Here is a 15,923-nt window from a genome sequence, read left to right as displayed (position 1 = left end):
GACATTGGGATGCATGTTGACAACTGATGGTATTACACAGTTTCACTGGCGGCTCACTCAATCTTTCTTAGTAACATGTAAAACAACATGTGCCTTACAATCCACAGCATCTTAAATGAGCTGAAACAGGGTCTCACTGGGCAAAGACCCAGCCCGGGGGCACAGAGCTCATGCCCGGGCCTTCACTCAGAGCCCATGGCTAGCACTGTAAACACTGAGTCACCTATTCACCCACTTGCAGGCCCACAGGAGATTACAAGCAGTGAAGGTGTAAAGGAGCTGGGAGAGGCTGGGAAAGGTGCAGGGAGGAGAGGCACCCAAGGGCACAAGAGGAATGATGGGAGCAGACGGGGACGCCAGAGCAACAGTCAGGAGCAGTGGCTCCAAAGCGAGGCTCTATCATGAAAAGAAAGAAAAGGAGTTCGTGGTAAACTTGGGGACTGCTGGGTCAAAACAAACAGGTTCCTTGGTTGCAGTACTTTCCAGCATTAGAAAAATCCAACACGGGACTTGATGACGAACAAGCCTGGCTAACTTGGTGGCTGTTTATCACTTTATTGGCCTCATCTGAACCCACCCCCCGCTTTGAACCCCTGCAGCCTGCAGGCCCACACAATACTCACTACTCCTTTGGAAAGATAGTTATTGACAAAGTCCTTCCATGTGATTTCTCTCCCGGAGCTCTTGAACAGGAAGTAAAACAGGACTCCTCCCCAAAACAGGGCGGTCCAGAGAAAGTACATCCTGAATTCCTTGTCATCCCACGGAATGTCACCCTGGTCAAGGAAGGAGACATTTCTGTGAAGCATGCAATGTAACAACACAGTCTACGCTGTGCTGGATGCAAATCCCCTCCAATGCCAAGAATACTACCCCAGAGCCCCAACGTCAACCATACAGTGTGGAATCAAACCTTCTGGAACCTGGACCACCAGTGAGAATCGTCTTTCTTCCCACCTCGTTTTCCACCACCACCAACTCCTCCTCCAGAAGGACGTGGGGCAGCCGCTGGCTTCGGTTCTGTTCAGACAGAGAGTGTGTACAGTGGCATGGCAGGATTTCCTATCTCTCAGCAATGTTTTCATTAATACCATTTAATAAAGTTTTATTGCAAAACACATGACAACTGATCAGTTACTAAACAAAGTGCTATGAGGAAGCCTGAGACTAAGAGAGAGAGGGGTGGCCCTCAGGGAGGCTCCCGGCGCTTCACACGCAGGGTCTCACGAGCTGCACACTTACCCAAGGACCAGTAGACACACGACTCCGCCCACCTTACAGATAAGAAAGGGGCTGACATGCCTGCTGATCACCTGGTGCAGTGCTCAGTGACACTGAGCAAGTGACAGAGCTGGGATCTGAGTGCACATGAGCGCGTTCCTGAGGTCCCACCTGAAGGTAAAAAGTAGGTGCCCCCGCCCTGCCCCAAGCCCTGAAGTGAACACTGTTAACAGTTTCTTCTGCAGGAAAGACATGATTTTGATAACTGGCCAAAAACAAAACCACCAGTACCACAACAAACCCACTTCATCCCCATAAAATCTGTTGGTAAGAATCTGAAATTAGTCACTGTCATGAGTTGAACTGTGTCCTCCAAACTCATTTGCTGGAGTCCTACTCCCCAGTGATCTTACGGTCTTCACCAAAATACACAAGTTGAAATGAGGTCACATGGTGAGTCCTAATCCAATATGATTAATGTTCTTATAAAAAGGGGACATTTGGACACAGACGTGCACAGAAAAAAGGCGATATGAAGAGACCCAGGCAGAAGATGGCCCTCTACAAGCCAAGGAGAAGGCCTGGAACAGACCTTTCCCTCACGACCCTCAGAAGAAACCAACCCTACTGCCTGCCGACACACTGATCTTGTACATCCAGCCTCCAGAACTGAGAGACATACTGTTGCTTCTGACACCCAGTTGTGGAACTTTGTTCTGGCAGCCCTAAGAAACTAATACAGTCACTAATACCTTCCCTTTCCCCCACTTCTCCATCCTTTCAAAGACCCACAAATACTGTTCTGACATCTTCAACTCCTGGGAAGCCACCCCCTCACTGTGCAGGCCAGGAGGCCTTGGCACCCAGTCACCTGCAGGGCCTCACCGCCTGGGCTTCCTGTCATGCTCACCCCTCTGAGATGCACACAGGGAGCTCCCGCACCCCTGTCTTAAGTGAGGCAGGGTCTCAGAGAGGCAAGCCCACCCCTAAGAGGCCCAGGCCTCAGAAATAAAGAGGAGGCACATTTCTAAAGTTGTTGAACGATGTCCCATGTACTCCAGGACAAAGTAACATATATGCAAAAGGTACCCAATAGGTTATATTTAAAAAGTGGACCAATCACCATTAATCAGCCCCAAACCAAGGTCAACAGGAAGTCGCCTGGTCACCAGCGCTCCATCAGCCCACATAGCACTGTTCCTTCCTTGGCTCTGGCCTGGCTTTCATGCTCCACATTCTCTTAGCATGTATTTGTCCCTCCAACGAGACCCAAGTTCACTTAAAAACAAAGGCTGTATTTTATTTTTCCTTGTATTTCCCTAGAAGGAAACGATGCCAGCTGAATGCCAGCACATGCCGGCCACTGTGCGAAGTGCTATCACACATGAAAGGGGAGCAGGGCCTGGGACACACACAGGCCCCCAAGCCGCTGGCTCTGACAAACCCTCTCTGAGTCGCTAAGGGAAGATAAGCCTCCGAGGAACAACTTGAAAAACACTGCACTCACAATACATGTCAAGTAAATTGCATGTATTGATAACATGTACCAAATGTACTTAGATTACTAAATATGCAGTTAGATATGACTGATACTGACCAGCCGATATCTCTAAGGTAACCTTCAATTAATTCAATTTGAAAAATGACAAGAAATATGAGCAGAAAATTAAGATAAAATGAAACAGAATTTTATATGTGCTCCTAGACTACAGTTTCAGAACTGACTTAAGATTTTCTTTGTTCAGTGAAAACTATCAGCAACATCATATATTAGGGGAAAACAGTAAGTTCAAATATAATCTTTTGAAAAGGTACCTTTTTTTTCTCCCATAACTTCTTTAGGTTCACTAGCTTTTTTTCCATTTTTCCCATTGGGAAAGTATTTTTCAAATCCTGTTAGAAAAGGAAAAAAAATACACATCCTCAAACTAAAATTCATCAAGTTTTGTGTACGTGCTCTTTGTTTTGTTCTGTTTTTTAAAGATGATGTTGGGAGTAGGAGTTTATTAATTAATTAATTTATTTTTGCTGTGTTGGGTCTTCGTTTCTGTGCGAGGGCTTTCTCTAGTTGTGGCAAGGGGGGGCCACTCTTCATCGCGGTGCGCGGGCCTCTCACTATCGCGGCCTCTCTTGTTGCAGAGCACAGGCTCCAGACGCGCAGGCTCAGTAGTTGTGGCTCACGGGCCTAGGTGCTCCACGGCATGTGGGATCCTCCCAGATCAGGGCTTGAACCTGTGTCCCCTGCATTAGCAGGCAGATTCTCAACCACTGCACCACCAGGGAAGCCCATGCTCTTTGTTTTTAAAGCAGCTGATTCATCACTAAAAAGCACAAGCTAGAAGTATAACATTGCTTGTGTAGGAAGTAAATCAAAGTCTAGATAATACAGCTCACAACCCTGAGGAGTCAGAGGAAAAGGCCTCACTGGCCTGCCCACCTCATTACCGACAAAGGTGCCACATTTGAAGGTGACACACTGTCATCACTGCAGTCACACAGGAGGAGGTGGGGTGGGTTATAAGAGGAGACATGACTTAGCAATCAACCGAAACAACACCTCTGCACCTGCCCTGTCAACGCCCGCTGACAGCGAGTCTCTGTCACAAGACTGTCCACCGTCACAGTCACATCTGAATGTTTACCTTTTGGAGGCCGAGAACAGAATCTCTGATAAGCAGCAATCACATCTGTCAGAAGAGAACTTCTGCTGGTTTTTGCTTGAGTTGTAGCATATCGACAAAGCTGCAACACAACATATAAATAAAAGCATGAAGGTTCCATCAAGGTAAGAATGAAAAGAGCTTCATTTCCTAATACTACCAAGTAGATGAAATGCTTCTCCCTTCAACAGACAGTTACAGACTAGCATAGAACGGCCCCCCCACCGAGGGAGGACTAGGGTTGTCCAGCCCTGGGCCGCTCTAGTCCAGCAAGAACTAGGAGATACACACTTGGCCCAGAAAACGAGAGTACTTCAAATCATACCTAATTAAGAGCTGCAGCCCAATTACGATTCTCTACCAACACATTCACTCTGGCATTGTTTACTTAATTTGTAGCATTCAAAAGGCAAACTCTGACATGGAACATCTGCTGCCTCACTTGCAGGGTCTATCACACTACAAGGTCATTTACCTGACATTACAGAACAATGCTGCTTGTGAACACAATACTAAATTTATCTGTGTTCAAAGACAAGAAAGTTATGGTCCAATGTCACTGACAGTCCTGGTACTAGTAACATTTGCTAAAGGTATTTGATATACTGTCATCCTGACAAGTCCCTTTACAGATATATCTCTGCTTTAAATAACATGTTGCTAAAAATTGTTTGTAAATACTGCCTATATAAGTCAGAGTAAATGTAAACAAACTGAACAAGCTCCTTATTAAATATTTAGGTGCACAATTAAAAGCAATCAACGGCAAGGCCCACTGAGGGGCTATATCCAAATTTGGCAGTGGAAAAGTTCAAGTAATCCTATCCTTTTGAAAAGTGAAAATTCACCACCATTTTTTAGGACAAGCTTTTACATACAGGTGAGTGTATGTAATGTTTAAAGTGAATTTCATCCGCATTAGTAGCCATCCTCACTTGCCTCCTTTATGGTCTGATGAGAAAAATAAAATACCACAAAACCATATAAAACCACTTCACATCCACAAGTGTGGTCATAATAAAAAAGACAGACAATAACAAGTGTTGGTGAGGATCTGCAGAAATTGGAACCCTTGTGCACTGCTGGGGTGATGGGTACAGCCATTTGGGAAAGTTTGGCATTCTCAAAATGTTAAATGTAGAGTTCAGTTATCACACGATCCAGCAAATCCACTCCTACTCAAGAAAATTGAAAACATACGTCCACACAATACCTTGTACATGAATGTTCATAGTAGCATTATTCATAATAGCCAAAAAGTGGAAACAACTGTCCATCAACTGATGATGAACAGACAAAATGTGGTATATGCACACAATGGAATTTTATTCAGCCATAAAAAAGGAATGACGCACTGATACATGCTACCATGAAACCTTGAAAACATTATGCTAAGTTAAAGAAACCAGACACAAAAGGTCACATATTACATGATTCCATTTATATGAAATGTCCAAAATAGGCATATCCACAGAGACTGTAGATTAGTAGTTGCCTGGGGCTGGAGGAATGGTTGGGGAGAAATGGGGCGTGACTGCTACTCGTTATAGGGCTTCTTTTTGAGTGATGAAAATGTTCTGGAATTAGACAGTGGTAATGGTTGCACAAACTTATGAATATACTAAAAACCACGGAACAGTACACTTGAAAATGGTGGATTTTATGATATCTGGATTAAATAATCAACTAAAAACCAAAAAAGAATGAGCTGATTTAATTCCAAATTAATACACAATTAATAGCAAAGTAGGACAGAAACACTGATTCTGTTCTTGGTAGACAGCAATGCTGGTCTGAGAGAACTTGGAGCTTCTGTTATGTTGGGCCCTCCCTGACGGCTGGGAACACTTGGCCTAAGAAATAACCACTGATAATGGATAAGAGTGTGTCATATGTGAATAAATATTTTCCAATGCCAAATCCATTACGGTGTGGATTGAAATGACCTGTTATCCAAGCTGGACAGGGCAACAAGTCACTGAATATCTGCTCCAGGCCAGGTGCTGCCAAGCAGTGGGGAGCCCACAGGGGGACCAGAACCAGTGCTGCCTCGAAGAAACTCAGAAGAGTAAGGAAGAGTCCTGGGAACAAATCAATTACAGGACGGTACCGCACGTGCAACAATACAAAACCTTAAGTAGAAAGGTATAGAGGTGGCACAGAGAAGGAAGTGGGTACATGTTTAAGGGACCTAGGCATGTCACAGGGAAGTGACACCTAGCCTGGGATTTGAAAGACTCACAGTTCACCAGGCAAACAGTGTCAAAACTTTTAATTTTGGTGAAGCTGGAAATCTGATTTTTTGCATGATGGTCTTCAACATATCTCATGATATTAGGGGACTCACAGTCATGTACCTGCAGTGGGAGAAAATGGTGAATGCCCACGGATACTACTGTGAGGGTCAAATGTGATAATATATGGAAAAGCACTTTTAAAATTGTGTGGCAATACCCAGATTTACATTATCATTTCCAATCATTCTGAAAGCTACTTGAGAGCAAGCGTTCTTTACTAACACCATATTAAGCAAGGCTTTGTATCACAATAAAGTACAGAAATGGGTACACGGTATGTACTTCGTAAACATTATTAGCTTGATGAATAATCAGCCCCCTTTAGGCTCTCTTTTCAAATTTCACTGACCTGGAATGCCTCTAGCAATAACCCCCGTGACTGTATTTAATGATGAGATTATTTTCTACAAAAGAACCATCAATTAAATTTTTTCCCTCTATCTAATCTAAGCCCATTCAAAGAATAATACACATAAAAGATTATGAATTTGCAAAACTTAAGTACAGAGGACCCCAATTTAGAGAATTAGGTTTTACGTCTGACGATGTGAGTACTTTTTAGTTGTGAAGCATCAGTTTCAATCCTTTGAGGATTATATCTGAGACCACACATCAAAATCTTTTCCCCAGGAACCTCACTGTGAGAACAGACTTTTAACAGATGGACAAACGCAGAGGAAAATCTGTCCTCTCAGCGTCCCTTGCAGGTAGGAGAGTAATGCCCTGGTGTCATCACCCAGATCTTCAGGGCAGAACCAGGGAATATGTGGCACCGACCTCCACAAGCAGGAGACTTCCTTACACCTCAGCATCGAAGATTCACGGAAACTATAGTGCCACTCGAAAGAAAGGCCTTTAGGTAAGATTCCTGACAAAAAACCCTGCAAACTCACAAGGCAGCTCCCTACCTGCTTATTACGTCTGAGTCCAATATTCACAAGGGACAAAAGAGGAATTCGAGCAAGGTAAGACGGGGAAATGGATGTAATGCAAGAAACAGAAAGGTCTAGTGCACAGCCATTCTGAGTAAGAGACGAAGACGAATAACCCTGGCTGGCAAGGGGGCTTCGAAGAGGAAACATCAGGAATGCAGGTGCTATCACTGCCCTTTCCGTGAAAAGACTGAGAACACTTCCTCCAGGGCATCTGGCGACTGACCCCAGGGCTCGCCCACCACCCCCGGGGCTCCGTGCGCGGTCGTGGTCAACCTGCGCGAGGCGGGTCCGCCGCGGGCACAGCCGACATCGGCTCTGGGAGCCCGGCCCTGACGACAGCAAAGCAGCGCTCCTCTGGGGGGGCCACCGTTAACGACCTCGGTTATTAGGCGTCGTGTCCGCTGGGCGACGACAGCCCCACCCCCGAGCCCTCGCCGCCGGCTCCCGACGCGCTCCGCTCCGCAGGCCTCCCGGGCCCAGGGCAGCCCCGCCGCTCCGAGGCCCGTCTCCAACCGGGCCGGGGACCCACGCCGAGAGCAGGGCCCGTGACCTTGACTCCCGGCGCCGGGCCGGAAGCGGGTCGCCGGCCGGAAGCGGGCCAGGGGCACCGGACTCACCGTCCGCAGGCAGAGCCGTTCGGTGGGGCCCGCGCGGCCGCCAGGCACGAGCATCGGGGGCAGCCCGCGGGGCCGGCAGGCGCCCCGGCCCCACAGCAGAAGGCACCGGTGCGCCATGGCCGCCGGCGCGTCCCTCGGGCCGGGCGCTGACGGGCGAGCGGCCGCGGACGGCCGCGCGCTCTCGGACCTGAGGCCACTGGACCGCTCGCCAGCCACCCCACGCTCTTCTGCGTCTGCTCGCGCCCCGCCCCGCCCCGGCGCGCTGACGTCAGCCTGACGGCGGCGGGCCCTCGGGCAGGGCCGCGGCCCCGCCTCCGTAGCATTCAGGGTCAGGGCGGAGGTGGGGCCTGAGGGGAGGAGCTCAGATGGCGAGGCGGGGCCTGAGGGAGGAGCTCAGAGGGTGGGGCGGGGCTTGAGGGGAGGAGCCCAGAGGGAGGAAGGCGGGGATTGGGCCGGGCTGCTCGCTTTGACGCTGCACGGGCTAGAGCGCGGGTCGGCCCCGCTGAGGCCGCTGCGGCTTCGCCGGGTGGCCCTTTCTCTCAGGACGAAGGCCGTCTTCGACCCTTCGGACACCTGTCTCGGTAGGTCCCTCGTCACATACTTGCTTGAGAGCCTATTCAGTGGGGCCTTGTCCGTGGCAGGCACCGTCCTAGGCCCTGGAGGAGCCAGGGCGGCCGTCAGGAACCGGACCCACAGCACGTGAAAATGCGCGGCCCTCAGTCTCTCAGCAGTGAGAGGAACTTGTGCTCCCAGACGAGGTGGAGTAGCGGGAAACGAGGGAAAATGTGTGAGATACTGTGGCCGGTTAAGTCGTGTGGGCTTTGCCTGGGGGGAGGAGGGAGGGTTCTTTTCCGGTTCGGGTTCGAGTAGGCGAACGTGACAGTAGCTGAGATCCACACAGCACAGGCTTTATTCAGTGGCCAAAGAACGGAGAAGCGGGAACTGAGTTCACGGGTCAACTTCTGCCCGCCTGGCCGTGTCACCGGAGGGTAGGTTCTTGTTTCCTCACAGAATTCAGAGCCCCACACGGAGGCCACGGAGGCGAAGCGAGGGTTTACTGAGCGACCGCACGCTGTCGGGAGGGAGAGCGGGCTGCTCGGGTGAGCAGCTGCCCTGAGTTTCCTACCGCGAGTTGGTTATATGGGGCGCGGAAACAGCTGGGAAGAATATTCATTACAGGGCGAGAGTCAGGGGAGACTTCTCTCGATCTTATTTCCCTTCTCCGCCTCCCCAAGGACGGGGGAGTTTTGGCCCTCTTTGGTCTTTTCAGGTCTGTCGTTGCCTCAGGTGCAGGATGGGTACTGCCCCCGTCACAGTGTTAATTCTGTTGTAATGAGGGCATAATGAGCAGAAGGTTACTTTCCGACGACGCTGGAGGTTCCTGCCTTTCTTGTTTGCCTCTAGGACCCCTGTGGTCACAAGATGTATGGTTTCCTGTCAGACTCCCATGCCTCCCTTCTTTGCTCTTATCTGGCCAACTGCCTGCTCTAACACTGGCCCCCTCAAGGAGTTTGGACCCTTAAAATCTTTTAAGGGTCAAAGGGTCGATGGTCCGTCTTCTGAAGCTGCTTCAAGCCGAGCAGGGGCATTGTCCCTACCTGTGGGGTCCAGAGCACCTTGCCGTCTGTCAGAGATAGGGGTATCGGGGTCATTGGCAGAAGCAGCGATGGAGACTGTGGAATGGGAGGCTGCAACCCTTTCCAGGTGATGTTGATAGTCCTCATCTTCATGTGGGCTGGGTTGAAATCCCTGGCGTACCATCATCTGCAGGTGAAACTGTTGTAATCTGGAGGAAACAAACTTAACACGCAGGTTAAAAAGGCAGGGGCCAAAAATCAGTAAAAATACTATTGCGATCAGAGGTCCAAGTAGGGGTAGGAACCAGGGGTATGTAATACCCCTCTGACTACAGTCCCAATGGAGTTGGCGCTGGGGTTACCCTTTCCAAAAATGTATAGCCATTGAGCCTGTTTATATACCTTTTGGATATCTTCTTCCATCTGGCCAGTGGCGTTGATGTAGGTGCAACACGTTTTGTTGATTATTGTGCATACCCCTCCCTTCTAAGCTAGGAGATAACCCAAGGCCAGTCTTTTACCATCACCACATTTGCTAGGGAGTTAAGGGAAGTTGAGAGTCTGGAGAGTGCATTCCCTGTGCTCCTGGCCAGAGTAGGTAGAGTAACTGACAGGTTACAAAGCGTTGCCTTGTGGTATGCAAAGCCTCCCTGTGGGACCACCAAGCCAATAGCAGTTCCAGTTTCTGCCAGGAGGAGGCCAATCGCACATTGGAGCCAGGGATGGGGAATGGAGATATTATATATGGATATTACCCCAGGGGCTAAAAAGGTGAGTGTGTAGGATCCCATGGTTAATCTTTTATGTATGCATTGGTAGCCCATGGCTCAGAGGGGCCTCACGTAGATAGGACCCTGCAGCCTTCCTTTTGGGTGGCCACAAATTATGAGGTGTCCCCTTGGAGCACATAGCCATGTCTGGGATCTGTTTTCCTGAAGAAGCTGGCTCTGCCAGGTGAGGTTGGGATTTGTTGAGCAGGTGCAGCTGGGGCTAAGTGGCCCTCCTCGGATCCCCACCTCAGGCAAGTGGGTCTTATATGGATGAAGAGGTTCCTCTTCATGTGAGGCAGCCACGTTATATTTTGTGAATGGAGGAGGTAGAGTGTCCCCTTTCCAGTTTCCAAAATGGGAGTAGGTCGTGGACTCCCGGGATCCCAGGGATGCCAGACATATCCAATGGGTGGAATTCTGTGTCTCATCTAGCTCTGTTGAGGTCACTTCAGGTGTCCCCCTTTAGCATTTGTATCTTTGAATAGACCTTCAACATATGGGTTGTGTCCTACCCCTAAAGATGGCTGTCAGATCATGCAGTCTTGAAAGTTTGAAGATATGATCCCCGTGGGTTTTAGGGAAAGGCTGGGTTCTTTCAGTCAAGTTAATGCAAATGACTGAGGACAGGTTAAAGCATGTCCAATTGACCATGGAGAGAAGCTCTTCTGTGGGTGGGTCCCAAGACCAATTGGACTGGTTAAGAGTATAGAGGGAGGTGTTGGCTGAGGCTGGGTAGAAGATGGGCCACCCTGGGGCCTCATGGGGGTTAGTGTGGCAGGCCCAGCAGTTAGTAAGATTTTCTTTTTTCCTATGGTGGAGGAAATTTGTACTATGGAGTTGCCGCTCCATCCCCCTTGTGCAGATATCCACAGGAGGGAGAGAAATTTTAGGGTGAATAATGGCTTCATGGTGGCAGTGGCGAGCTAAAAGTGAACAGTCTTCTTTAAACCCAGCATGGACAGAGGAGTTCTTCCCTGGCAGGGGTGGTTAAGTGAACTGGTAAAATGTAAGTAAGAGAATAATAGCAAAAATGGTGAGTACGAGTCCAGCCCACCAAATCATTTTACTTATCTGCCAACGATGTCTGTCCTTTGAGTATATATTCAACTTTTTGGCTTTTAAATAGGAGCCTAAGGGCTTTGGTGGGCTCACAGGTCCAGTTGGAGGTGTCTTCCTGTTCATAGCCAGGGTCCTGTTTGGACTTAAGAGGAACTGGCTTGATTTGGGACAGGTGAACCCAACTGTTGATCCCTTGTAATTTAACTGCAATAGGGGTGCTGAGAAGGACCTAGTAAGGGCCCCTCCACTTGGGCAGTAATTGATCAGAGGGGGACCACTTCTCTCCATGTTTTTAGGGGGACAAAATCTCCCAGCTGAATATGAATGGGGTCAGTTTCCTGGCTGGGGGCCTGATTTCCATATTCTGAAATTGCCTTTTGGACCAGTCCCAGATTAATTAGGTACTTAATAAGCTCACTGGTTTCAGTATCCACCAAAATGTGAGAGGATAAAAAGGGCCTACCATAAGTCATTTCAGACGGGCTGATCCCTAGCCCTGTTTTAGGCGCCCCCCTGATTCTTAAGAGGGCTATAGGTAAAAACTTTGTCCAAGGTTCTAATGTCTCTTGACAAAGTTTAGCCAGGATTCTTTTTAAAGTTTGATTGGCCCTTTCCACCTTCCTTGATGGCTGAGGCCTCCAGGCAGCATGGAGGTGGTAGCAAATGCCTAGGGCAGTAGAGGTTTGTTGGGTAACCCTAGCCACAAAAGAGGGACCGTTATCACTGTGTAAAGACCGTGGAAGTCCAAACAGAAGAATTATTTCCTTTAGTAATGCCTTTATTACCTCCTGAGCTCTCTCGGTCTTAGTTGAAGGCTTCCACCCATCTGGTAAAAGTGTCAATAAAGACCAGAAGGTATTTATATCCCTGGGAGGATGGCATCTGGGTAAAGTCTATTTGCCAATTCTCCTCTTCTTTGGATGGGCTGAAGGAGAGGTGGAGGCCTTAGTTTTCCCCCTGGGTTATTATTGTAACTTATATTACAGACCTCTGTGACCTCTAGGCTAGTCTGAGAAAGGCCCATGCCAGAGAAGACTTTTTCCACCAGGCTAGTCAAAGCATCCCACCCCAGATGAGAGAAGTCATAGAATGATTTTTAAATATTCCATTGTAATGCTCTGGACAGCATTATTGTTTGTTCCTTAATCCACAGCCATTGGGGCCCTCTTGGTATCCCCTAGTTCAGACCCACTCTATTTCCTTGATTGTGTACAGGGGTGACAACAAAGTGGGCTGGGGGTTGATTATGAGGGAGTAAGGTGGCCTGAGCTGAAGGTGTTTTTTGGTTTTCGCTTTTTGAATTTTATTGAAGTATAGTTGATTTACAATGTTGTATTTCTGCTGTACAGCAAAGTGACTCAGTTATACACATATATACATTCTTTTTCATATTCTTTTCCATTATGGTTTATCATAGGATATTGAATATAATTCCCTGTGCTATACAGTAGGACCTTGTTGTTTATCCATCGTATATATAATAGTTTGCGTCTGCTAATCCCAGACTCCCAACACTTCCCTCCCCCACTCCCCTCCCCCTTCGCAGCCGCAGGTCTCTTCTCTATATCTGTGCGTATGTTTCTGTTTCATAGATATGTTCATTCTTGTCATATTTTAGATTCCACATATAAGTGATATCATACGGTATTTGTCTTTTTCTTTCTGACTTACTTCGCTTGGTAGAATAATATCTAGGTCCATCCATGTTGCTGCAAATGGTATTATTTCATTCTTTTTTTGTGGCTGAGTAGTATTGCGTTGTGTGTGTGTATACGTGTGTGTGTGTGTGTGTGTGTATATCACATCGACTTCATTATCCATTCATCTGTTGATGGACATTTAGGTTGTTCCCATATCTTGTCTGTTGTGAATAAGCGCTGCTATAAACATAGGGGTGCATGTATCTTTTTGAATTACAGTTTTGTCCAGATATATGCCCAGGAGTGGGATTGCTGGATCATATGGCTACTCTATTTTTAGTTTTTTGAGGAACCTCCCTACTGTTTTCCATAGTGACTGCACCAATTTACATTCCCACCAACAGCGTAAGAGGGTTCCCTTTTCCCCACACCCTCTCCAGCATTTATTATTTGTACACTTTTTGATGATGGCCATTCTGACTGGTGTGAGGTGGTACCTCACTGTAGTTTTGGTTTGCATTTCTCTAATAATTAGTAATGATGAGCATCTTTTCATGTGCCTATTGGCCTTCTGTATGTCTTCTTTGGAGAAATGTCTATTTAGGTCTTCTGCCCGTTTTTTGATTGGGTTGTTTGTTTCTGTGTTACTGAATTGTATGAGCTGTTTGTATATTTTGGAAATTAAGCCCTGGTTAGTCACATCATTTGCAAACATTTTCTGCCAGTCTGTAGGTTATCTTTTCATTTTGTTTATGCTTTCCTTTGCTGTGCAAAAGCTTTTAAATTTGATTCGGTCCCATTTGTTTATTTTTGCTTTTATTTCTATTGCTTTGGGAGACCTAAGAAAACATCTGTATGATTTATGTCAGAATGTTTTGCCTATGTTCTCTTCTAGGAGTTTTATGTTGTCATGTCTTATATTTAAGTCTTTAATCCATTTTGAGTTTATTTTTGTACCTGGTTTATTCTAACTTCATTCATTTGCATGTGACTGTCCAACTTTCCCAACACCACTTGCTGAAGAGACTCTCTCTTTCCCATTGGATATTCTTGCCTCCTTTGTCGAAGATTAATTGACCATAGGTGTGTGGGTTTATTTCTGGGCTCTCTATTCTGTTGCATTGATCCATACGTTTGTTTTTGTGCCAGTACCATGCTGCTTTGATTTCTGTAGCTTTGTAGTATTGTCTGAAGTCTGGGAGGGTTATGCCTCCTGCTTTATTCTTTTTTCTCAGGATTGCTTTAGCAATTCTGGGTCTTCTATGATTCCATGTAAATTTTAGGATTATTTGTTCTAGTTCTGTGAAAAATGTCAGGGGTTATTTGATAGGGATCACATTAAATCTGTAGATTGCTTTGGGTAGTGTGGCCATTTTTACAATATTAATTCTTCCAATCCAAGAGCATGGGATTCTTTCCATTTCTTTGAATCACCTTCAGTTTCCTTTGTTAATGTTTTTTTTAGTTCTCAGCATATGTCTTTCAACTCCTTGGTCAGGTTTATTCCTAAATATTTTATTTTGGGGGGTGCAATTTTAAGAGGTACCATTTTATTATATTCCCTTTCTGATATTTCATTGTTGGTGTAAAGAAATGCAATCGGTTTCTGTATGTTAATCTTGTATCCTGCTACCTTGTTCTATTTGTTTATCAGTTCTAGTAGTTTTTGTGTGGACTCTTTAGGGTTTTCTCTGTATATTATCATGTTATCTGCATATAATGACAATTTTACCTCTTCCCTACCATTTGAATAACTTTTATTTCTTTTTCTTTTCTGATTGCTGTGGCTAAAACTTCCAGTACTGTGTTGAATAGAAGAGGTAAGAGTGGGCATCCTTGTCTTGTTCCAGATTTTAGTGGGAAGGCTTTCAGCTTTTCACTGTTGAGTATTATATTGGCCATTGGTTTGTCATAAATAGCTTTTATTATGTTGAGATATGTTCTCTCTATACCTACTTTCAAAAGGGTTTTTATTATGAATGGATGTGGAATTTTATTGAATGCTTTTCCTGCATCTATTGAGATGATTGTTGTTTTTGTCTTTTCTTTTGTTGATGTGGTGTATCACATTGATAGATTTGCATGTGTTGAACCATCATTGTGACCAGCTTGGTCATGGTGTATGATCTTTATGTGTTGTTGGATTCAGTTTGCTAATATTTTTTTTGAGAATTTTTACATCTATATTCATCAAAGATATTGACCTGTGATTTTCCTATTTGGTGGTATCTTTTGGTATCTTTTGTGTGGTTTTGGTATCAGGGTGATGGTGGCTTCATAGAATGTCTTTGGGAGTGTTCCTTTCTGTTCAGTTTTTGGAAGAGTTTGAGAAGGATCTGTATAAGTTGTTCTTTGTATGTTTGGTAGAATTCACCTGTGAAACCATCTGGTCCTTGACTTTTGTTTGTACGGAATTTTTATTTTTTCTTTTTATTTATTTTTAAAATGTATTATTTTAAAAAATTTATTTATTTATTTTCTTTTTGGCTGCATTGGGTCTTCATTGCTGCATGCGGGCTTTCTCAAGTTGTGGCGAGTGAGGGCTACTCTTCATTGTGGTGAGCGGGCTTCTCATTGCGGTGGCTTCTCTTTGTTGTAGAACACAATCTCTAGGCATGTGGGCTTCAGTAGTTGTGGCACGCGGGCTTCAGTAATTGTGGCACACAGGCTTCAGTAGTTGTGGCTCGCAGGCTCAGTAGTTGTGGCTCACGACAGCTTCTTTTATGATTCGAAGATCTTGGATCATTGTATATTCCCCATTTGGTTTGAGGACATGTGGGATTGGAGTATTTCAAGGAGATTGGCATGGCAACAAAAGCCCGTATTTGATGAATTTTGAGATCAGGGATTGGAGGCCTCATCAAACCTCTGGTTTTGTGGGGTATTGATGCTTGGAAGGGAAGTTATTAGCCTCCTTTAAGGTGATTTCACAGGTGTGGCAATCTTTGCCTGTCATTAGATTTCCTGGTCCCAGACCTGTGGCTGTATGAGTTCTTTAATTTCTGGGGAAATATTTTGAGCTGGACTGTCCGTGTCTTGTATAATGCATAGTCTAGCCAAAAATAGGTCTTGGTTTTGGTTTTCAGGGACAGTAAGAGTCACTTACTCAGGGAGAGAAAGATTTGGAAGAATGAAATCTCTTCCTAA

General features: G+C 46.1%; 2 protein-coding genes across 3 annotated transcripts in view; one reads left to right on the top strand and one right to left on the bottom strand.

Annotated features, from left to right (window-relative positions):
- Positions 1–7,945, bottom strand: part of AFG3L2 (AFG3 like matrix AAA peptidase subunit 2) — a 28,299-nt gene extending 20,354 nt beyond the window's left edge. Inside the window, exons 1-5 of one of the 2 annotated variants that reach the window (XM_082640715.1) lie at positions 7,731–7,945; positions 3,864–3,963; positions 3,037–3,114; positions 914–1,020; positions 624–776 (exon numbers count right to left, since the gene is read on the bottom strand). In XM_082640715.1, coding sequence (XP_082496841.1) covers positions 624–776; positions 914–1,020; positions 3,037–3,114; positions 3,864–3,963; positions 7,731–7,847 — 555 coding nt within the window. In that variant the 5' untranslated portion in view covers positions 7,848–7,945. The remainder of the gene's footprint in view (positions 1–623; positions 777–913; positions 1,021–3,036; positions 3,115–3,863; positions 3,964–7,730) is intronic. The other variant, XM_082640714.1, reaches the window with a different exon arrangement.
- A 280-nt stretch (positions 7,946–8,225) lies between these two features.
- Positions 8,226–15,923, top strand: part of PRELID3A (PRELI domain containing 3A) — a 100,576-nt gene continuing 92,878 nt past the window's right edge. The window contains exon 1 of the transcript XR_014295732.1: positions 8,226–8,311. The gene's annotated coding sequence lies outside the window, so the exon portion shown is untranslated. The remainder of the gene's footprint in view (positions 8,312–15,923) is intronic.

Source organism: Mesoplodon mirus (genome assembly GCF_964341445.2).
Source record: "Mesoplodon mirus genome assembly, chromosome: 13".
Lineage (NCBI taxonomy): Eukaryota > Metazoa > Chordata > Mammalia > Artiodactyla > Ziphiidae > Mesoplodon > Mesoplodon mirus.
This window is presented reverse-complemented; position numbering and strand designations above follow the sequence as displayed.